The sequence below is a fragment of the Theropithecus gelada genome, chromosome 20 (assembly GCF_003255815.1).
Source record: "Theropithecus gelada isolate Dixy chromosome 20, Tgel_1.0, whole genome shotgun sequence".
In the NCBI taxonomy this organism is placed as follows: Eukaryota; Metazoa; Chordata; class Mammalia; order Primates; family Cercopithecidae; genus Theropithecus; species Theropithecus gelada.
In genome coordinates, this window is record NC_037688.1 from 24,716,964 (window position 1) to 24,739,660 (window position 22,697).

General features: G+C 56.8%; 2 protein-coding genes across 4 annotated transcripts; both read right to left on the reverse strand.

Annotated features, from left to right (window-relative positions):
• Positions 1-3,155: 3,155 nt before the first annotated feature.
• Positions 3,156-14,084, reverse strand: CDH16 (cadherin 16). Of its 3 annotated transcripts, none has more exons than XM_025370560.1 (18): positions 13,907-14,084; positions 13,125-13,182; positions 12,746-12,829; positions 11,341-11,496; positions 11,132-11,270; positions 10,271-10,429; positions 9,274-9,470; positions 8,548-8,670; positions 8,188-8,338; positions 7,742-7,969; positions 7,562-7,638; positions 7,296-7,484; positions 6,953-7,194; positions 6,234-6,367; positions 5,312-5,488; positions 5,038-5,145; positions 4,304-4,420; positions 3,156-3,523 (listed from the first exon to the last, which is right to left on the reverse strand). In XM_025370560.1, the coding sequence occupies exons 2-18, from the start codon at positions 13,167-13,169 to the stop codon at positions 3,426-3,428; spliced, it is 2,424 nt and encodes an 807-aa protein (XP_025226345.1). In that variant the 5' UTR covers positions 13,170-13,182; positions 13,907-14,084; the 3' UTR covers positions 3,156-3,425. The 3 variants fall into 3 exon arrangements, with proteins under 3 accessions (XP_025226345.1, XP_025226344.1, XP_025226346.1); XM_025370559.1 differs by having other exon boundaries at positions 5,312-5,554; XM_025370561.1 differs by lacking the exon at positions 10,271-10,429 and having other exon boundaries at positions 5,312-5,554; positions 9,274-9,396; positions 11,190-11,270.
• A 2,465-nt stretch (positions 14,085-16,549) lies between these two features.
• RRAD (RRAD, Ras related glycolysis inhibitor and calcium channel regulator) lies at positions 16,550-20,805 on the reverse strand. Its single transcript, XM_025370132.1, has 5 exons — positions 20,684-20,805; positions 20,085-20,469; positions 18,689-18,762; positions 18,359-18,563; positions 16,550-17,208 (listed from the first exon to the last, which is right to left on the reverse strand). Exons 2-5 carry the CDS (start codon positions 20,452-20,454, stop codon positions 16,931-16,933), a joined length of 927 nt encoding a protein of 308 aa, XP_025225917.1. The 5' UTR covers positions 20,455-20,469; positions 20,684-20,805; the 3' UTR covers positions 16,550-16,930.
• Positions 20,806-22,697: the final 1,892 nt, after the last annotated feature.

The window sequence follows — 22,697 nt, forward strand, 5'->3', positions numbered from 1 at the left end:
GGGAAGGCGGAGCCGGGGGGGGGGGGGCTTGGCGGGGGGGGAGCACCGGCCCACCCCCCCCCCCCGGGGGGGAAAGCGAAACCCCCCCAAAAAAAAAAAAAAAAAAAAAAAAAAAAGAAATGCGTCGTCCCGTCACGGCAGCGTGTCTGGAGGTGACGTCCTAGGAAGAACTTCTCCCACGAGGCCCCAGCTAGAGTCCTGGGTGGGTGTAGGTAGGTGTGGGTGGGGTGGGGTCTCTGAGACTGTTGCTTTCTTTGTGGGTGAGGACCAGACTGACCTCTGGGCCTCTGGCTTCAAGAGCCCTAATTGCTGGGGCTGGAAAAAGTTTAAAAATATCCTCATGTTTACATTCTTTCCAAGCTGCCTCCCGATCCTCCGAGCTGGGTCCCTTTGATCTGGCCTAGTGCCTCTGGAAGGGGCCAAGGAGAGGGGCAGCATGAGGCTCTGCTGGGGCCAACCCCGCAACCCTCTCCAGCTCCAGCCCAGAGCCCCGTGAGACCCTGGACATCACAGACCCAGTGAGCACCTGGACACTGGAAGGGAGATGGGGCTAGAAGGGGTGTCTTGCACTCTTGCATTGGGGCTGGAGCTGGGGCCCCTCTCCAAACTCCCTCCCAAAAGCCTGGGCCTCTTGGGACCTCTAGGGAGTGTGTGTAAGTGTGGGGCTGTAGATCCCTCAACAATCCATGTACTGGGGAAAGCCACATTTACTGAGCCCTGTAGTGCCTGGCACTGTGCTAAATGCATTGTGCAGGGATTATTTCATGTAGTTTGCCTAACTACAAAAACTTGTATCACCAAGTAAGCCAAGGCTCAGAGAGGTGAAGCAGTTTTCCTGGGAACACATCACATGGATAAGCACAACAAATGTTCTTCTACCCAGACAGCTATTGGTTGGCCCCCACCTTGCTCTAGCAGGGGCGAGGCCCTGACTGCAGAATGAAGCCTGCCTCACTAGCATTAATCTCCACAGGCATTCACTGACCCACTGCCAAGCCTAAAGACCAATCAGCTTTGTGTCTCTCTTCCTCTGCAACCCAGGACAAGCCACACCCCCTCTCTGATCCTCACCTTTCTCTCTTTCTCTATTTATGTAGAGATAGAGTTTCACTTTGTTGCCTAGGCTGGCCTTGAACTCCTGGCTTCAAGCAGTCCTCTCACCCTGGCCTCCCAAAGTGCTGGGATTACAGGCGTGAGCCACTGCACCTGGCCACCTTCCTCTGCAGAACGGGACTGAAGATACAGGAGAGTTTTATATCCCCAGATGCCCAAGGAACCTGGGCCCTTGTCTGTGGAGAAGGAGCTTGTGGACCTGGCAGACAACTTCAGCACCGACACAACCAAGAGTGGTCTGGGACCTGGAGGCCCACGGAAGAAGCCCTCAAACTAGAAAAGATGCCTTCATTTGTCCTGGTATCCTGTCATCTACCCTTTCGTCTGTGGGTCTCCCACCAACCTGATTACCAACCCACCCATCCATCTACCCACCAATCCATCCGGCCATGCATCTGCCTAGCCATCCACTTATCCACTCACCCACGCACCCTCCTATCTCCCTACTTATCCATCTAGGATGAAGGCCAGAAAGTGGTGGTTATAGCTCAAGTGACGCATCTTATGGCTATATGAACCTACAAACTTCCCTCCTTCTCTTTGCAATTCACCTTTCCATCTTTACAGGAAGGAGCTGATCTGGGTGATCGCTAAGGCCCTGCTGGGAGATCTTGGGGTAGCAGAGACCACCTGAATACTGTGGACATTTCCAGAGAGGTAACATGGTCCTCGACCATGTTATGCCATGTGCCCTGGTTCTAAGACTCCCAGCTACGGCCCTTAACCTCCCTGACCTTCAAGATTCCCCACTGAAAAATGGGGCCAATAATCCACCCTTGTAGGTTGATGGAAAGATTAGATGAGACACTACCTCCAGAAGGTTTGCACCCTGAAGATTTCTGAGTGCATGCAGGCCGAGCAGAGGATATCCTGGCAGAGGGGCAGGGAAGCCCTGCCTGGACAAGGGTAGTCAGCAGAGCCTGCAGTGGGGGTACCTGAGCCAGAATGACAGGGGCCAGCCTCAGAGTCCAACCCCTGGGCTGGGGATCCTAGCTGAGTCTTCGCCAGATTGCCCGCCCTGTCTCTCTTAACTGGGCTTGGCCCCTATCCCACAGAATCTGCCAACAGTGGAGAGATTATCTCCTAAAAATAGGGCCTGGGCCCCATAGAGGTTGTTTTTCTCCCTTCCCCGTGATTTACCATCATCAGCTCATGGTGCTTGGGACAGCAAGTCCCACCTTGACTCCCCAGAGATGGTTGAGAAGGGGACATAAGGGATCAGCTTGTATCTGGGGTCGCCCACAGATCAGGGATTAAAGGTCAATCTGGAGAGCTCAGCTCTTAGCAGAGCTTAGCCAGGCTCAGCAGAGCATCAGGACATGGCTTAATCTTGGGCCAGGGCCAGGGGTTAACCTCAGAGAGGGGCAGTTCCAGAGTAAGCCACAGAGGTGCCTGTCCCGCTCCGATGGTGTCCATCTAAGTGACTCCCCTTCTCTGATTTCCTGCAGATGCCCTCATGCACTCACCAGCCTGTGTGTGAAACGCAGCAGTGCCTTGCCTTGGAGCCTGCACTGGGGCAGAAGGACACATCTCCAGCCTCACCTCTCACGCTCCTGACCCATGGGGCCTCACCATCCTGCCCAGGCCCCTGCAGAGACTGAGGGACCTCTGCCCATCCCTGGGTGTAGGTGACTCATGCACAGGAGCATAAGGTGCTCATACATGAGCAGAAGATGGAGACTCACAAGGTTTTGCCTTCCCATAGCAAAGATGACATCCAGGAAAACACAGAGATGACACCCTCAAAGGCACCCCTCCTTGACCATCACCTGCCTAGCGTTCATCCATCCAGGATCTGCGACTGGTGAGCTCTGGATGCCCACAAAAATGACCCACTTTGCTGTGGTCCCAAGCTCTCACCAATAGCCCATATGATGTCTTCATGTCCTTCCCTGCAGGGGACCTCAGTCTTGTCTTTCAAGCCCAGACCCTTTCTATGTGGCAGGAGATGGGGAAGGGATGAAAGAGCAGGTGTGTGCACATGAGCAGGTATGCGCACACTCACACACACACATGCACACATAGACACTGAGACACAGACATACCAATCCCGTAGGGCCCAGCCCAGCTCTCTGGGGCTTTATTATTGGGCAAACATCCTGCCATTTGGAGCACTCCCATGGACAGTCCATAAAGTCGGTGTCCAGGCTCTGGAGACCTGCCTGGTGATGGTGATGGTGCCTCCACCCCAGGGCAGATGGAGGGGCTTCTACTCTGTCCTGTTCCCTGCTGGATCTTGGGTGCTGGGCTCTCTCCCAGGGGACTCGGATGGAGCCAGAGGCCAAGCTCCCAGCTAGAGCTGCCTGGGCCATTCAGACGGTCGCCTTCAGTGGCACACTGTCTGCTGGTTGATTCAGGTCCTTCTTCCTTGACAGGGTCCAGTGGGTGAAGATGAGGATGAGGAAGATTCCTGTGGGACCCAAGAGGGATGGATCAGGCCTCAGAAGGGGCTGTGGGACTTGTTCTTCACGAGGGACTTCCTGTGATTGGCATTGGCTTAATGAAGAGATGAGTTTCCTGGACAGCATCCCGAGGCTGGGCTGGGTATGACTCTGTGGTCCTGGTGCCTGGAGAAGCTTGACTGCTCGGCCTGCTTGGCCCCTATCCCTCTGAGGCTGTCCCAGTATACTCAGCCTCCAAAGTCCCCTTCTCTGGGGGACACTGGGGAACCAGTAAGTTGGACCCCAACTCCATGGACCTCCAAGAGAAAGGCTCATCACAGCAGTGTGCTAGAACCAGCAAGGAAAACCAGCAAGGACAAAATTTGAGGGGCTAAAGAAATAAAGGGGATGGAAGGGGTGGCTTAGACTGACACAATTAGGCTAGAAAGACCTCGGCTGTGTCACAACCTGACTGTGTAACCTTGGACCAGTCACTTAACCTCTCTGAACCTCAGTTACCTCATCTGCGAAATGGGGAGATACGAGGATCTACCTCACAGTGTTGCTGGGAGGATTCCCGGCAATAGTCCCTGCTACCCAGTCAATGTGCAATCATGTAACCGTAGATGCTATTATCAATGATAATGACAATGACTATGATCAAAGGGGCAGGCACATAATGACTAGGAGAGTTGGGGGCTTCCTTTTCAGAGCTGGGGGCACCATGGGGACAAAGGTGTTTATTTGGAGGCTATGGTTCCAACCATCCATCGCCCTCGCCCACTCAGGTAATGTCCAAACTCCATTACCTATTGCTACCAGGGTGCCTACAAGGATGCCCACTGCCGACAGCTTCGTGGGCATGCCCTTCATGCGGCCCACCTTGCGCATGCACTGCCCCTCCACATTGCAGCGACACACGATCACTGGGGGGAGAGGGGAGGAAAGTAAGAGTAGGGAGGGGAGGACTCCCCAGCAGCTCAGAGCCCCCAGCCCAGCCACCTGGCTGATATGTGTGTGTTTTTGCACATGTGTGTATTCACGTATGTGTGAAGATATATGCACTGGCCAGGCGCAGTGGTGGCTCACACCTGTAATCCCTGCCCTTTGGGAGGCCGAAATGGGTGGATCACTTAAGCCAGGAGTTCAAGACCAGCCTGGCCAACATGGTGAAACCCCGTCTCTACTAAAAATACCAAAATTAGCTGGACGTGATGGTGCACACCTGTAATCCCAGCTACTCGGGAGTCTGAGGCAGGAGAATTGCTTGAACCTGGGAGGTGGAGGTTGTAGTGAGCTGAGATCGTGCCACTACACTACAGCCTGGGTGACAGAGTGAGACTCTGTCTCAAAAAAAAATGTATGTGCCTCTGTGCCTGTTCCTGTGTGCACACAGGTGTGTGTGCCCAGCCATAGGTGTGCAAGTGTGCACAGGCATGTGCTGTCCACATGAGGAGCCCATATGCATTTGTACCCAGCTCCCTCCCCCTGCATGCCAGCAGTTCCCTCAGGAACTGCAGGCTGCACCCAAGTCCACCCTCACCTCGAACCAGGAGCTGCCACATCTGGGCATTGTGGCTGACCACCACGGGGATGATGTGTTCACGCGGCTCCACCCAGTGCAGGGCCAAGGTGAGGTAGGCATGGGAACCTTTCGGGACAGCAGGCAATGACCAGGGTCACCAGCCTGGACAGGCCCTCTGGGGGCTGCTCCCCCTATTCGCAGCCCCACCCCCATGGTAGAAGGGCATCTCACTTCCAAGTGACACCCCCTCCCTGCCTTGGCCACAGCCTCCCTCCCTTTCCCCACCACACACCATTGAGAGTCTGGAGGCGCCAATCCCGTTGCACCGTGGGGTTGGGGCCAAGGGCAAAGCTGTAGGGACCGTGTCCACTGGCCAGATCGGAGTCCTTGCTGGGTCCACTCACGATCACGCCGTGGTCCTGGCGGGGCGTGCAGAGGTATCGGGAGGGCACAGGGGCGGGAGTCAGGGCTGGGGCAGGAGGGGCCTTCAGGAAGTGGATCACCAGGGGCACAGAGGTGCTCAGTCTCGGCTCATCTGCAGAGGAGGCAGCGCTGAGCTGGCCAGGTGTTGGCAGGGGCAGGGGTGAGCTCTGAGGTCCCTGTGCTGCTCCCACAGCCCATGAGTCTCGCCCTGCAGACTCCTCTGCCACTCACCCTCCATGCTTCTCTTCACCTGTCATCATCCCCATGCCACTGTGGACATCCCTGACTGTAGCAGAGCTCACTGCTGCTGGGTCTGCCCTGTATCACAGCCCAACTCAGAGCTGAAACCTGCCTCCTGGGGCTCCCCACACAGGGGCCAGCTCTCTGTCCTGAGCAGTGTTCAGAGTCCCCCACACCCGGCTCCAGTGGCCCATTCACTCCAGCACTTCTTCCCCAGGGGCAGCCCCTGGTCCTTCTGCCACCTCCCCAGCCCTGTACCAGTCCCTGAAGCTGACACCCTGAGAGGCCCTCCAGGGGCTAAAGGACAAGGTTGGGAGATTTTGCATGTCGATCTAGGAGAGTGGTCAGAGAGGGGAGCAGACGCCAGACCTGTCCACCAGAGGAGTAGATCCGTTCTCAGAGAGGAACATTGAACCCAGCTTCATATCTGCCTCTCCTGCTTGGGCCTGGGGGTTGCCAGCGAGGGCCTCTGGGAGGAAGCTCAGTCCTGCTGTCTGTCTGCCTGAGGTTTGTACCCCCTCCCAGGGGCTCCCACCACTTCCTGGCCATACCTGTATCCTGGGCCTCCACGAGCACTGTGTAGGTGTCCCCAGGCTGGGCGCCCTGCAGGGACTGGGTGGTGTGCACCTCCCCGGAGACCTTCTCAATGCAGAGCCAGCCCTCTGAGTCATTGACTAGGGAGAACCTGCCACCCAAGGAAGCGGGTGAGGAGGTACTGGGACTACATATAGAGTTTTGTTCAGAATCGCCCAGGGCTATATGACTTGCTTAAATTCCACATCCTCTCTGTGACTCCGAGGCCACAGCAAAGCCTGGGATGCCCAGTCTCTCTCTCCAGCTTCAGGATTTGTGGTGGTGGTGGTGGTAGTGGGTGTGGGATGAACAACAGATCATGCGGGTAGGGGAGAAACTCTTAGAGCCTGGGAGGCCCATTTCAACTTTGCTCACTCCAGGTCACTCTGTGAAGGAATCCGAGTCTGGGAACAACCTTGTCTGTCTGTAATCTGTTGGGGGGCATTGGAGGAGGGCCTGGTCCTCCCTCCAGGTGCTGAAGCATAATCCGAGCTCTCATGGGGTCCAAACACCCCTCTCCGTGCCCCACCCAGTCCATCCAGCCCGGATCTCTGCCAGGAGTCACAATCTTGGCGTTTGCCATAGTTTGAAAAATATTGCAGGCTGTAGATAATATGAGTCCCCTCTGAGGCCCTGGGGTCATCCCCAGGGAGCAGGGGAAATCCAGTCCAGGTAAGGGGCTGGGATTTTGGCTCACCTGAGGGATCGGCTGATGGGGTCGGAGGGCTGGATAGTCAGCAGGAGGGAGCCAGCTGGGGCACTGATGGGGACACTGGCCTCGTAGCGTTCCTGGTCCAACTTGGGGGGTGGCATCACTCTCTCCACCAGCACAGTCACCGTGGCCGTGGCTCCAGGGCCTGGGCCTGGCCCCACCAGCTCTGCCACACTCCGCACCACCACCACCACCTTGTGACTTGGAGCTGCCTCATAGCTGAGGTTCTGGAATCAGGAGGCCCAGGTCACTGTGGGGGCCTAGTCAAGGCACACGTGCATGCATGCGTGCGTGTGTGGACCCCTTTCCCAGCCACCCCGGCCCTCACCTTGCAGAGTCTGAGTCCAACATGCCCAGAGTCTGGCTCCCAATCCAGTTCAAAGGTCCCGTCCATGTCCCCCCTCTCAATGGCAAAATCCATGAGGCGGAAGGCGGGCTCGAGGTCAGCATCAGTGGCTGTGAGCATGGCCACCAGAGTCCCGGGCTCCACATCCTCAGGGAGGCTTATAGGCCCAATCTGGAGAAGGAGGAGGGATGGTGAGTGAGCCCCCCGCCAGCATCCTTCCCAAGGTCTTCTCCCCTGCGTCTGCTTACCTGGGAAGTGGTGAACTCAGGGGCGTGATCATTGATGTCTGTGACTTCGACTTCTACCTCACACGTGCTGCTGAAGCCTAGGGCAGGGAGGACATGTTGGTGAGGTCAGGGTAGGAACAGAGGGCTCTCATGGGGTCTCATGGGGTCATGGGGACCTGGGTCACCAATCAGGGCACTTACCACCCTCTGCGCCTGCCAGGTCCATGGCCAGCACCAAAAGCAGGATGTTCTGGCCAGCTTGCAGTGGGAGTGCCCCCAGTGTCACACTGCCTGAAGTGGGGTCCACCTGGAAGGCTCTCCCCTCTACCCCATCCTCAGACTCAGGGCTCAGGAGCTGATACACAATATGGGAATTGGGGGAGCCTGGGGCATCTGCATCCTCTGCTGACAGTCTAGTCACTTCAGTACCTGCAAGACAGCACCCGCCTGGCTAGGACCACAGCCCAGCCTGGAGGCCTTACCCCACCCACACTCCTTATTTTGTGCCAAACTGAACTTGAGCTTGTGTGTGTGTGTATGTTACGGAGGGACATTGACGTGGAGCCTGAGGCTGGGTCCTTATCCCAGAGAAGAGCAAGACTGGGTGGTTCATAGAGACTTCGCCCCTCTCCCATCCCATAGCTCACCTGGGGGGCTGAGCTCAGGGATGCTGACTGCGGGGCCACGTGGAGGGCAGACAGGCACGTTGTCATTCTCATCCATCACCAGCACATGCAGCTCCAGAGGGGCCGCATAATCCTCGCCACGGGAATTCTGAGCCCACACCTGGAGCATGTACTGTGGTGGGCAGTAGGGGGCTTCAGGTCAGGACCAAGGGCAGCTCCAGCCTTGCCTGGCTCTGAGTTTCCTTCTGGTGGGCCAGCTGCAGCTCTTCGGGGCTCTTTCCCACTGCCTCAGCCTCTTTTGTAGTTGTGACACCCCCAAAAGCCAACTAGACAGTGACCAAGCACCCCCAGCCTGCATCCCTGACTCCCCGTTCATATCACCTCAGCCTGGGCTTCTGTGTCCAGCTCTCTGGTCACGTAGAGGTTTCCCTCTGCATCCACATCAAACGGTCCCAGGGGATGGCTCTCCAGGCGATAGTGCACATCAACCCCACTCCAGTGTACCTGGGGGGGACATCCCGGGCCAAGGGGCAGGAGCAATCCATGTCAGCCCTTGTGCCCCATCTGATTTCTGGGTGAGGAGCCTGAGCCGCAACTGTGTGACCCAGGCAAGGTGCTGCCCTTCCTGGGCCTGGAGTCCAGGTGGGATCCTTCTGTTCAGGGTACATGTTGTTAGTGGCCTTGCCCTGGTCCAAACCTGGACCCTGCCCAACGTGCCTGAGTGACCAGGTTACTTTATTTTCTACCATCTCAGCCTGGGCCTGACCCCAGGGCATTCCTAGAAGAGGCCTGAGACATTCCTAGCCCGGGGTGACAATCCCTATGGCAGCAAGAGGTAGCAGCTGTTCTCCCTGAGGAAGCCTTGGGCAAGTTCAAGAGGTCAGAGCACAGAGTCACGCCTGCTAGAGGATGGCAGGGCAGGCGAGGGGCTGTGGGCCTGCGCCCGGGGCTTTGAACACCCAAGTCCACAGCAGGAAGTGATGGGAGGAGTGGAGGGAGGAGCCGGGGTCATGTGAGTTCCAGACCCAGCCCCCAAATATCCATGAGTCTTGGGCCCAGCTGCACCATCCATGGGGCTGCTTCAACCACTGACAGCCACTTACTCACCTGGGCAATGTGGTGCGGGTATAGGACTTTGAGATTCTCTGCCAGGTGGATAGGCTCTAGGGGCACCCAGGTGCTCTCTATGATGGAGACTTCCACAGTGGCAATGGCCTGGTGGCCTGAGGCCTGGTCGCCCATGTCCTTGACCTGTACCAACAGCTGGTAGGTCTTCTCCAGGGCGTGATCAAGGCTGGTGCTCCCTAGAACAGGGAGGATGGTCAACTGAGCAGGCAGCTGGGGAGCAGGGGCCAGGGCATCATTCTCAGCAAGATACCAGACACAAAACCAAGCATACGGCCGGTGATTGGGACACTCTCTTGGCCAAGGGAAGAGAGGAACTTTAAGCACTATTGTGAGCCTCCAACCAGGACATGACAGTTTGCAAAGCCACGTCCGTATCTCTCCACACAATGAATGCATGATAGACTAGAGGGGTAGGTGGATGACCAGGATGAGGAGGTAGGTAGATGGTAGATGACAGGCTGGTTGGATGAATGGGTGGTTGACTTGGTAGGTGGATGGGAGTTTGAGTGTGAGAATGGAAGAGTGTAGTGATGGGTGATTGGATGGACTGTGTAGGTGGTTGGGCAGTAGGTGGGTGAATGCATGGCTGGCTATGATGATGTCTGATTCACTTTTCTTTCCATCCCTAGTTCATGCCTCTGGTTTGAACTTCTAGGTCCAGGTCTCTTCTGCCATCAGTCACAAGGTCGCCCAGCAACATCTTAGGCTGTAACCCCTTAGACTGTTCCTATCCTTGTTCCTTAGGCTCAGGTCTCCGTGGAGCGTGGAGTTGAGGCCCTCCATTCACACCATTTCCTAACTCTCCATGCCTGGCCCTGCCTCCACAGCCCCCTGCCTTGCTGCTGTCTCCACCTAGAGTGCCCTTCCCTCCTTTTTTACCTCTCAAGTTCCCTCCCATGCTTGTCTTATGGTTCAGATACCACCTTCTCCAGCTTTCACTGACCCTCCCTCCCCAGCACACCCTGCTCAGGCTCACCCTTGGGGCTGAGGGCCAGAGCCCCCTGCCGAGGCTCCAGCTGGAACATGTCTGGGAAAGGCTGGGCTGGAGCCTGGCTCAGGATGCGGAATCGAAGATCCGAGTTGGCTGTGCCTGGCTCATCCTGGTCTGAAGCCTCAAGGAAGAGGAAGGGGATGCCTGGTTCATGGTGGAAGGGTAAACTGTAAGGGATAGAGAGGGTGGGGAGAGTCTCCCATGCCTCTCCTATTTCTCCTCTGTCCTTTCTTCCCTATCCATCATCACATCAGGACTCTGGAGATGAGTCACGGCTTTTCGTCCTACTTCCCAGATGAGCAAACTGAGGCCAAGAGTGGATGGTACCCTCAGTGGAGTAGGGAGGTACAAGATGGGACAGAAATGGTACAGGATGGGCCAGGCTCAGAGGCTCATGCCTGTAATCCCAGCACTTTGGGAGATCGAGGTGGGCGGATCACCTGAGGCCAGGAGTTCGAGACCAACCTGGCCGAAAAGGCGAAACCCCGTCTCTACTAAAAATACAAAAAATTAACCAGGTTTGGTGGCGGGCACCTGTAATCCCAGCTACTTGGGAGGCTGAGGCAGGAGAATTGCTTAAACCTAGGAGGCAGAGGTTGCAACGAGCCAAGATCACGCCATTGCACTCCAGCCTGGGGGACGACAGAGTGAGACTCTATCTCAGAAAAACAAAAACAAAAACAAAACAAAACAAAACAAAACAAAAAAGCAAAGCAAAGCAAGAAAAGAAATGGGACAGAAATGGCTGACCTGTCCTATGCCAACTGTCTGGCCATCTCTTTGCTCTCTGCTGTTCCATCAAGGCCCACCTGACCTTACTGTAAATTGTCTGACCTGGTCACTCACCAGGCCTGGTGCCCTGGCTCAGCTGAGCTCTGTAGATGGCTTGAGAGAAATGGGGCACCTGGTCATTCTCGTCTTTCACACGCACAAGCACAGGCTGTGGACCCCACAAAACACGTCTATCCTGTGTCTCCAGGGTGACCTGGCAGGAAAGGGGAATCAGCGTCTCGCCCTGCCTTGCCTGCGCTCCCCTACACCTGGCCCAGCCATACCTGTAGCTGGTACTCTGCCTGCTCCTCTCGGTCCAGGGCCCTGGTCACCAGCAGGAAGCCAGAATCTGGATCCATAGCAAATGGGCCCTGAGCTGCCTTGCCTGAGTCCCCTGACAGCATGACCTGGCCTTCAGCCCCCTCACGGGGCAGCAGCAGCTGATGGGGGTGAACAGAAGTGAAGGCAGCAGTGGCCAGGCCTGGGAGATGACCCCCCTCCACCTGATGGCCTCATTTTACATGTGGGGAAACTGAGTCTCAGAGACATCTCGCTCCTGTCTGAGGTCACACAGTCAGTAAGCATCAGGACTGAGACTCAGAGACAGAACTCTTTTCCCTGGACCTGGTGCTCCCCAAAACTCCCTGCCCTTCTTTCTGAAGCTTGAAACCTCACCACCAAGATTTCATTCTTTAACCTAAAGCTGTACTCTCCGCTAGGATTAAAATCTGTTAGTCATTCCCACTGCAGGTTGAACATCTCTAACCTGAAAATCTGAAATCTGAAATACTCCAAAATCTGACACTTTTTGAGCATCAACATGATGTGACAAGTGGAGAATGCCGCATCTGACCTCATGTGACAGGTCACAGTCAACACATAGTCAGAACTTTGTTTCATGTACAAAATCATTAAAAATATTCACCCAGGAGCAGTGACGCACACTGGGCTCTTGGCCCCTCAAGGACTCTATTGGAATTTCACCTCTATACCTTCAGTTCCTTCTCGCCATAGCCTCCCCAGCTCGCAAATCCCAAAGTCGTAATCCCAGCACTTCGGGAGGCCAAGACGGGCAGATCACCTGAGGTCAGGTGTTCGAGACCAGCCTGGCCAACATGGCGAAACCCTGTCTCTACTAAAAATACAAAAAAAAAAAAAAAAAAATTAGTTGGGTGTGGTGGTGCATGCCTGTAATCCTAGCTACTCAGGAGGGTGAGGCAGGAGAATGTCTTGTACCCAGGAGGTGGAAGTTGCAGTGAGCTGAGATCGCACTACTGCACTCCAGCCCAGGGGGCCAAGAGCGAAACTTCATCTCAAAAGAAAAAAAAATGTATAACGTTACCTTCAGGCTATGTGTATAAGGTGTATATGAAACATAAATGAATTTCGTGTCTAGATTTGGGTTGCATTCCCCAAGATATCTCATGATGTATATGCAAATACTCTAAAATCTGAAAAAAAATCCAGAATCTGAAACACTTCTGGTCTCAAGCATTTCAGATAGGGGACACTCAACCTGTATAACATGGATAACTTGTATAACACGTATAACTCTCTGGAAAGCAAGGTTTCAAAGAGAAACAGCAAGAGGAAGGGTGCCAGAGGAAGGAGAAGCAGGACTTTGTGGGGAGGGATCCCCCCCACCCTCACACCCCCCCACCCTCACACCCCCCCAGCTCTCTGGCTCACCTTGGTCAGGTATAAAGGGAAATTCCCACCATAGTTTTCTGGAATTTCCACAGACAGCTCTGCAGGCTGGGCCTCCGGGAGAGCCTGTGGGAGGATTCTCACCTTGTCACCAGGCTCTATCTTCCTGCCTGGGCACTGGGACCCAACAGAAGAGGGGAATTTCTGCCCCTTCTCAGGGCCTGGCCGTACCTTAGTCCATCCACCCGTGCTCTGGCCTTTGACCTCCTCATCCCACGATAGCCCTGTAGTCCCAGCTCTGACCCCTCCCATGCTTTGCACCGTTCTCACAGTCAGTGCAATTCGTCCAGGTGGAGTTAGGGGCAAGGGTGTCAACCCCCAAGGCCAAGACCTGAAGGAGAGGGGGCAGTGCCCAGCTCACCTGGGGGACAGAGATGCAAAGCAGCCACAGCCAGGCAGGGACCATGGTCAGGACGGGCCTGAGGGACATAGCAGTGAGGAGCTAGCCCAGGTGGGTGGGGAGGGGCTTTCCATCCCACACACACAACTAGTGGGATCGCACTGCAGGCTAGCCTCCTCTTCCTCCCCTGCAAAGGAGCTGAGGTTCCCCGTCTGCTGCAGGGTAGTGCCCTGCTCCTCAGCCAGGCCCACCAAGGCCCCCAGGCCCAGCCACCCTGCGTCTGGGTCTTGGCCCCTCAAGCACTCTATCGGAATTTCACCTCTAGACCTTCAGCTCCTTCTCACCATAGCCTCCCCAACTTGCAGATCCCAAAGTGGTAATTTTCTAGCAACCCCCCAAATCACAAAAGTTTGAAGCTGGAAAGTTCCTGAAGACTTGGAGCGTCACTTCCTGAAGTCACCTCTTGTTGCTGGCAAGGCCTGAAGGCTGGGGTCTGGCCAAGGTCACAGAGGACTTGACCACAGGAAGATTCCTCCTAGCTCAGGGCCTCCTGGACTGTCCTGCCTCCCACTGCCACCTTCTAGACAAGGAGAGCCCCCGGAGCAGGAGCCTGGCTCTTGTCTCATCATTTTCCAGCCCTTGTCATGGAGCTGGGCAGACAGAGCAGCAACAAATCAACAACCTCTCTAAGATGAGGCCCTGGGAATTCTTTCTCAGACGGCGAGGACAGGGCAGTGTTTCTCCTTTTCCCGCCACCAACCCCAGCCTCAGCCATGCCCTCCCCTCCACTCCCAGCCCCTCACCCTCCAGTGCCCAAGACTGGCTCCCTTGGTCCAGCTGCTAAGCAAAAGGGCTTCTTCTCCAGGGAGCTCTGGCCAGGCTGGGCTGGGTGGGGCAAGGCAGGGCACTTGAGCAGGTAGGAGGGTTCAGCCACGCTTGCTCAGGAATGGAAAAGGCCACTGGGCCCGTAGCAGCAGGCCTGGCCCCGCCCAGCCCCCCAAGTTACTCATTGACTTTGGAAAGTTAGGAGCTGCTCAGCATCCGTGACTGCCAGCCCCGGGAGGTGGGGAGATGGTTGGCCTGGCACTCCCTCGACCCCAGCACAGCCCAGGGGGTATTCCTTGGCCCTCTGGGTCTGGACACTACTTTTTCTGTGGCTCCAGACTTGGTCTCACTTATCTCCCAGGCTCCAGCGTCTGCAGCCACACCTTTGCACACTGTTCCTTGTGCCTGGAACACCCTTCCCACTCGTTCATCTGTGTGGTAAGCACCTGCTCATGCTTCAGTATTCAGCTCAAATACTCCTTTTTCCAGGAAACTTCCCCTGTGTTCCCAGGCTGGTCCAGGAGTCTCCTCTGGGAATGCCCCACCCCCTCACGCCATGCCATGTGCTATCTCTATTAATACACAGAGGACACCAGATTGTCATTGTCTGCGTCTTCCATTAGACTGGGAGCCTCTTGAGAGCAGAACTCAGGGACTCAGAAATGACCTGGCTCTCGTTCTGCCCTGGCAACTCCCCATGGCTTGTGGAACTAAGACAAGGAGCTGGAGGTGGCAAAGGATGGATGAGCAGTGCATGAGTGGAACTGGGTACTGGGGCTCCACACCACCCCCCAGGGGGACCTGTGGTGGGGGAGTGCAGCAGCCTGTGAGCTCCCCAAGTCCTTACACTGGCCACTCAACAGTGACAGGGCTGAGACAATGGGCGGTCTTGTGACTCTAAGAAGATTAAACCGGCTCAGGTGACCTTGAGGGAGTTACAGGGCTGAACAGGGGCTCTCCCCACAATGAGGGCAGCCAAGCAGAGCCAGGAGACACTTCTGAGGCCTGGGAGTCTGGAACGAGGGGAGAGGGTGGGAAGATCCTGGTCTCCATTCCCTCCCCAGCCTTGGTCCCCGCGAAGCCTCCCATGGTCCCCGTGAAGTCCTTCCCACTGTGTACCTGATTAGTCTCTCTCAGGTCAGAAGCTACCCCCAGCTGCCCCCAGCCTTGTCACAAGCTGAGTGCCTGCTTCAGGGTCACTCTGGCACCCAACCAGGAGCAGTGCATTGTGGAGCGGTTGAAGGGGGTTTCAAACGTGTTAAGCTCCTGCTATGTGCCCAGCACTGCTCTGAGCACATACCTTCATTATGCCACATACTGTGTTCTGAAGGGGCATTGCACCCATGTCACACGCTGGGGCACAGAGAAGCTGAGCGGTTTGCCTACGGTCACACAGTCAATAAGTGACAGAGCCAGGAAGGCCTGAGGACCCTCACTTGCTCTGAAAATACCATGCCTTCTGTATTCCTTGAAGTATGTTGGGAGGAGGGGCAGAGCAGCAACAGCTCTGAGAAGTTACCTCTGCCCTGGGGAGCACGTGGGTGAATCTCAGCACTCCCTGGTACATGGAGGGGCAGCCCTCAAGCCTCCTCCTGCAATTCAACAAGCTGCAGTCAGGATTCTAACCAGGTTGCCAGGGCTCCCTGGAGTCTGTGGAATGAATAAATTGAACTAAGGAAGGAACGTATGGACCCTGGCCCAGAACCTTCTTAGAAACTGCCCCCCACCTCGCCCCAGGCTGCCTCCAGGCTTTGGAGATGGGCAGACCTGTATACTAGTCCCCACTCAGCCACTTCCCACCCAGCACCAAATGGGGACGATTTTTCCTGAGACCATGCAGATAAAAACTCTTAGCAGCACTTGTGCCAAGCGTGAGGGAGCCACAGGCATGGGTGGGCAGGGAGACAGGTGCATCCCCAACCACAAGCACGAGTACACCTTCCTATACAAATGCAAGACCTCTCATTCCAGGCAGGGCAGGCTCCAGGCAGCTGCTCCCACCAAAACTGAATTAGCCAATGCTGAGCATGAAATGTTTTTGCCTGAATACTCATGGTGGAGAGAACAGTGAGGGCCTCCTCAGTAGCTCAACCCCAGCGAAGAGGTGGAGGAGCCATGTGGAGCTGAGTGTGCCTGTGTGTGCCTTCACAAACCATCCCTTGGCATTCTCTATCCCCAACCTCAGCTGATTCCGGTCCTTCAAGAGGGAACAGGGCAGAAATACCAGCTGTGGAGCCAGACCCAGGGTTCCTGCCTGGTTGTGAGACTCAGGGTTCCTGCCTGGTTGTGAGACCCAGGGCAGAATGTGCTCCCTTGAGCAGCCTCAGTTTCCCTTTATGGACAGTGAGGTGATTGAACCCTCAATCAGTTGGGCAATGCCAGGCCCCACGCAGAAAGAGAAGAGTCTGGATAACAGGGACTGGGAGGGGTTTGTGTCTCCTGCTCCTTGAACCCCCAGCCAGACCCGATGCCCATCCCAGCTGGCTATATCCGGACCCCCACATTAACACATCATGGCCACACACTAGGGTGGGGCAGTGAGCCCCCATCCCTCAACTTCAGAAATCCTTCCAGCTCCTGAAGCGCCCAGATAGGAGGAGAGACAGTCAACAGCCATGACATATCAGGAAATAGTCTTTATTACAAAAATCTGCATGTAAACAAATAGCCACAGCACTGAACAGCCTCCCTCCAGGGCAGGCACACCCGGGTTGTGAAAAAAGTCAGAGTCCTCTCCCGGCACACAGGCCTGCCCCGCGGCTGCGCTCCGGCTGCTTGGGACGCAGATGAGCCTGCGCATGCATCTCTGTGGGCCCAGCCCTCACTGGCGCCTGGCCTCACTGGGGAACACTGTCTGTCCATGACCATGAGGTTGGGGGTACCCGGCTGGCAGCTCCAAGGGACCCAGAGTCTGAGCCAGCCCCGAGGCACCTGGGGCAGTTGGCTGGGCCAGCCCACCAACCCGTCCGTCCGTCTCCCACCATACTGAGAGCGGGTGGGACCTAGAGAACCGAGAGGTCGTGGCAGGACTTGGACTTGGCGCGAAAGGCCATCTTGCGGCTGTTACGAGCTACGATGCGGCCCAGGAAGCGCTTCGCCTTTTTGCCAAGGCTCTCTCGCCTCCGGGTACCTGCTTGCCGTCGCGCGTTGGCCTCTTTGCTGTCCCTGCGCAGGCGTATTTGGCGCACGACACCTTCAAACAGCGCCTGGACATTGTGGTGCAATGCCGCTGATGTCTCAATGAACTTGCAGTCAAAGACCACCGCGCAGGCCCGGCCCTCTGTGTGGGTGGGGACAGGCAGGCACCAGTAAATAAAGGGTGGGTGAGTGAGGAGTCCCCTCCAACCCTGGCCACCCATGGAAACTGCCACTCGAGAATTTGCAGGGTCCTCCCCCAAAACACAGAGACCCCAGCTCCCGTACTGAGGGTACTGGTCCCTGCTGCGTCACCCAGCAGGCAGAGTGCCTTCGTTTAAGGAGCCCCCAAAACAGTGGCCCTCAAAAGGAGATCCATTTATTGAATAATTTGAAGCCTGATACTTAAAGTACAACAGTAGTAAACACAGGAAAAAGAAGTATGTTGGACAACTTAGTTTTTTGTTTTGTTTTGTTTTTTGTTTTTTTTTTTCTGAGACAGAGTCTTGCTGTGTCCCAGGCCGGAGTGCACTGGCACAATCTCAGCTCACTGCAAGCGCCGCCTCCTGGGTTCACGCCATTCTCCTGCCTCAGCCTCCCAAGTAGCTGGGACTACAGGCGCCCGCCACCATGCCTGGCTAATTTTTTGTATTTTTAGTAGAGACCGGGTTTCACTGTGCTAGCCAGGATGGGTCTTGATCTCCTGACCTCATGATCCGCCCGCCTCGGCCTCCCAAAGTGCTGGGATTACAGGCGTGAGCCACTGCGCCTGGCACAACTTAGTAGTTTTTAATTAGAGGTTATATCATGATGAATGATGCAGTGGATTGGGGTTGCATGGGCAAGGTCACCAAGTCACTGCTGGGTTCCTCTGAGGAGCTCAGTACCAGGACCCATAGGAAAGGATGCTGAGGCCAAGTGGGACGGGTCTTCCCCAGGGCCAAGTCTACTGTAAGAATGGCCGAGACCTAGGACTCTGACCTCCTGGCCTGTTCCCCTACACTCTCTTCCACCCACTTACCCCGAAACCAGCCAGGCCAGGACCAAGAGGGGCAGGAGAGGAGGGCCCTGCGGTCCCCCAGCTCTCCTATCAGATTTGGTTCTTTCCCCACCCCTCTGGGGCCTTCTGGAGCCCTGTGAGCAGGCACCGGCTCTCTCCCATTTCCCTCCCCGCCAGTTTTCTTTCTGAACATTTTTAGCCTCTGATGATCCCCAGGGACTCAAGCTGAGCCAAGACTGCCTATATCAGGGCCCAGCTGGGCACTCCCTCCCCCTGCAACCTGCCGCCTACTCACCATCCACCGAGACTTCACGAGAGCGCACCAGGTCGCTCTTGTTGCCCACAAGGATGATGGGCACATCATCTGTTTGCCGTGCACGCCGCAGCTGGACCCGCAGTTCTGAGGCCTTCTCGAAGCTGCCCTTGTCCGTCACTGAGTACACGATGACATAGGCATCCCCCATGGCCATGCAGTGTCCGGGCAACCAGCGGCCCCCGTCCTGGGGAACACACACACATAGTCTGCCCAACAGTCCTCATGACCCTGACACAAGCCTGGCACTCCCAGACCCCTACCCCAACTCACTCCTCCCTCCCCTGCCCTGGGTCTCAGCCTGTACCCTACCTGCTCCCAAATGTCGTAGACCATGAGTGATGCCTCTTCTCCGTCCACCACAATGGAGCGATCATAGGTGTGCCCTAGGCAGGAGACCAGTAAACAGGTTACCAGCTGACTGTCAAAGCCCCTGCTGCCAGGTTTCCTGTTATGGCCACACCCTCCAGCTCCTCCCCAGAGCCCTCCTCATCCTCCACTCCACTTGCAAATGCTGGTATGTGGCAACAGCAGTGCCAGGCAGGGAAGTGGGGGCTGGAGGGCATGGTGTGCCTGACCTCTACCCACATGCCCCCCAAGCTAGCAATGTCCCAGGTGGCTGCTCCAATGCCCCCTGTCCTCCTGCTGCCTGGGTCCCAAGGTGGCTCTGACCCAGTGGCCTGAGTAAGAATAGTGACTGTCCCGCTCCCTAGGGACCTTGGCCACCTAGGGCTCCTCTCTTAGAAATCCCTCTGGTTGGCCGGGCGCGGTGGCTCAAGCCTGTAATCCCAGCACTTTGGGAGGCCGAGGCGGGCGGATCACGAGGTCAGGAGATCGAGACCATCCTGGCTAACATGGTGAAACCCCGTCTCTACTAAAAATACAAAAAAAAAAACTAGCCGGGCGTGGTGGCGGGCGCCTGTAGTCCCAGCTACTCGGAGGCTGAGGCAGGAGAATGGCCTGAACCTGGGAGGCGGAGCTTGCAGTGAGCCGAGATCGCGCCACTGCACTCCAGCCTGGGTGACACAGCGCGAGACTCCGTCTCAAAAAAAAAAAAAAAAAAAAGAAATCCCTCTGGTTCGAAACTCTGACCTGTACCTGATAGGCAGGGAGGGATGTCCGGTCCCATCCCACAGAGCAGCCATATCTATGCCCTGGCCTTCTACTCTGGGCATTTCTTCCCTACCAAAGGCCGGGGGGTGTCCCTTCTCCTTTCCTTTCCCCATTTATGAAATGAGTAGGTAGAAGCGTGATTCTGAAAACACGAATAGAATTCCACAGTATTGGCCAGGCGCGGTGGCTCACGCCTGTAATCCCAGCACCTTGGGAAGCCAAGGCGGGTGGATCACGAGGTCAGAAGTTCGAGACCAGCCTGGCCAACATGGTGAAATCTCAAGTCTACTAAAAACACAAAAATTAGCCGGGCGTGGTGGTGGGCGCCTGTAATCCCAGCTACTCTGGAGGCTGAGGCAGGAGAATCCCTTGAAACCCGAAGGCAGAGGTTGCAGTGAGCCTAGATCGCGCCACTGCACTCCAGCCTGGGCGAAAGAGCGAAACTCCGTCTCAAAATAATAATAATAATAATAATAATAATAATAATGATAATAATAATAAATTCTTCCATGGTATTTGCGGCTTTGAGTCCTGGTCTCAGCCCTCAGTCCTAGCCCCGGGATCTCCCCTTTCGCGAACAGCTCGATCCGCTCACCTGCTGCCTCTGCTTCGGGACCATCCTCCACACCGCCGAAGATGCGCGCCAGGGCGCTCTTGCCCACGCCGGGCGCCCCCAGCAGCAGCACCTTGTAAACGCTCTCGTCAGAGTCGCTGCCCCCCGAGCTGAGTGAGTCCTCAGAGTCCTCGGGCCAGTCCAGCCTGGGACCCTGATTCCCCGTCCCGGCCGCAGCCGCCGCCAGGGACCCGGGGGCCAGCGCCGCCTGCAGGTCGCGCTCGTCCACCGGCATGCTGCGGCGGTGCAGCGGCGGCGCTGGGCCCCAGGGCGTGCTGCCCCGACGGCGCTCGCGCTCCCGGCCCCCGCCGCGGCTCCCGCCCGCTCCGCTGTCGCCGCCGTTCAGGGTCATCGTGTCCGGGGCCGTCTAAGGGAGCAGGAACCCGGGTGACCGTGTAAGCCGTGAGGGAGGCGGGACCCGGGGCGCACCTGCCCAACCTGGAGTCAGGCGGGATGCTCGGGCGGAGGTCCCGCCGCAGCCCTCCCCCAGCCCCGAGGTCGCGGCGCCCTCACCCGGGACCCCTCCGGACCTGGCGCATCTATCTGCAGCCGCCCCGACCCCGTTCCGCCAAGACACTCACCCACTCGCACACAGACACGCTCAGGACTAGGATCCGGGTTAGGATGCCACCCACTCGTAGTCTGGACTCGGACTCTTGGGTCTCCGCCGCCGCTGCTGCTGCAGCCACCGCCTTCTCAGCCCGCACTGGGCTCTGGCTCCAGAGTCGCCTATTTAAGCCTCCACCCGCCCCCGCTCCCGCCCCCGGTTCAAGCTGCTGCGGGGGCTGACGTGTCTGTCCACTCCCACCAGGGGAATCCCCCACCCTCCTCCTCGGACCTCGCACACCCGACACCCCGCCCTACCCGCCAGGGGAGGAGCAGTAGCTGTCTGGGAATAGAGGGGCTGACTGGTAGGCAAGGTCCAGGGCTGAGTGTGTGTGTGAGGAGAGAGAGCGCGAGGCTGCGGGGGGAGTACGTGATGCGGAGGCAGGCAGCAGGGTAAACTCAACCAGCCAAGAGCAGCAACGGCCCTCAGGAGAAGAATTCGGTCTGGCCCCGTGAGAGTGAATTCTCCCTTCCCTCTCCCCAAGTCGCCGCTCTTCCTTTTAGCAAGTAAACGAGTTACAGGCTGGACAGAGATCCCTCTTCTCTGCCCATGACACCCACTCCCCAGAGGTTCAGGTCTGAGCTGGAATTTAGGGGGTGTCATTTCACACAAAATCCTTTCCACTCTCTCCCCATCCTGGAGTTGAAGATTCTCCCTAATGAGCCTACTCTTCAGGGTGAGGGTTGGTGTCACCCCGTGAGCCCCTGGGGGCCCTGAGAGGGCTGCTGGGGGTGGGGGCGGCTCTGACAGTGTTGCAGGTGGAGGTACCTGCTTGACTCCTGGGGAGGAAACCCCAGCCCAGAAGAGGGAAGGGATTAAACTCAGTCCCCATCCCACCTCCCAGCACCCACCAGGCAGCTGCCAGCAACTCTGCTAAAAATAATTTGTCCCAGCCCTGGCCCTGGCCCTGGCCCTGGCTCTGGTTATTCTGCTTCTGGACTGGAAGTTGCCCAGAGTTGGGGAAATCCAGGCCAATGGGTGTTGAATGCCAGCAGGAGCCAGCCATTTTGAGTCGCCAAGGTCTCCCTTCTTCTTTCTAGCTGCAGGCTGAGCCAGCTGCCCAGGGCACATCTAGGGCCTGGAGGTTCAGACCCCCACCCAAGAGGGGCATAAACACAGCGTGTGGTCAAGGTATGAGGAGTGTCTTAGCTCCTTGCTCATCTCTCAGTGGTGTGAGGGTTACAGGTCAGGCTGTGAGGTATTTTGTGACAGGGACCTGCTATCAGACTGTGACATCTGATTGTGACAAGTGTGGTGGGGTTGGGAGGGCACCCATTTGGGGCTCAGGTGACATAACAGATGGATAGACCCTGGTGGGCTGTGGTAGGTTGTCATGGAGACCTGGGCCAGGCTCTTTGGCTGCTGCATCTGTTTCCTTGGCAACGCCTAAGAAGGCCTTGGATTGAGGAAGGCCTGGCTTGGTAAGATTAGGGCCCTCTTGTCCTTGAGGTCTCCAAAGTAGGCAAAAGCTGGGCTGAGGGGTGGCCTGCCCATGGTCCTAGGGGATCTTGGAGGCCTAGGCATCCCCATGCTGATTCTGGCTTCCTGAACGAACTCCAGTGGGAAGAGGGAGTTATAGCCAGAGCCTCCCATTAGCAGACAAGTCTAAAGAGCCAGCACACACTTCCCATGAGGAATCCTGGCTGGGCTGCCTGTGTCCCATCCAACCCCACAACTGTGCCCCTGGAAAGAGCCTCTGGGTGTCTGGCAGAGGGTGAGGGTGGGGGGTAGCTGTGGCCCTTCCCAGCAGGGGGCCATGCAAAGAAGCAGGGCTGGGTTTCCCCTCTGGCAATCTGAGCTCTTGACCTCAGCAGTGTTTCTTCATTGCCAAGGGAACTGCATCCACAAAGGGCCACTCAAGCCCCAGGCATTCCAGTGGCTGCTCCAACAGTCCAGAGACACTCACCACAAGCTAGATATGGCCAGGGGCCCCAGAGATTAACACCAGGACACGACCTTGAGACACCCCCACTCCCACCACCTGGTCC

Bases quoted from the DNA above. Each gene is read 5' to 3' on its own strand.
- CDH16 (XM_025370559.1), bottom strand. From the start codon at position 13,169: ATGGTCCCTGCCTGGCTGTGGCTGCTTTGCATCTCTGTCCCCCAG. The intron at 8,671-9,273 runs GTGAGTAAGTGG...TGTCCCCCCCAG, and splicing joins ACCCGCACCACATTGCCCAG to GTACACTGGAGTGGGGTTGA. The intron at 3,524-4,303 runs GTAATGGAGTTT...TGGGTCCCACAG, and splicing joins AGGCACCCTGGTAGCAATAG to GAATCTTCCTCATCCTCATC.
- RRAD (XM_025370132.1), bottom strand. From the start codon at position 20,454: ATGACCCTGAACGGCGGCGACAGCGGAGCGGGCGGGAGCCGCGGCGGG. The intron at 18,763-20,084 runs GTGAGCGGATCG...TCTCCTGCCTAG, and splicing joins TCCCGAAGCAGAGGCAGCAG to GGCACACCTATGATCGCTCC. The intron at 17,209-18,358 runs GTGAGTAGGCGG...CCACCCACACAG, and splicing joins TCGTGAAGTCTCGGTGGATG to AGGGCCGGGCCTGCGCGGTG.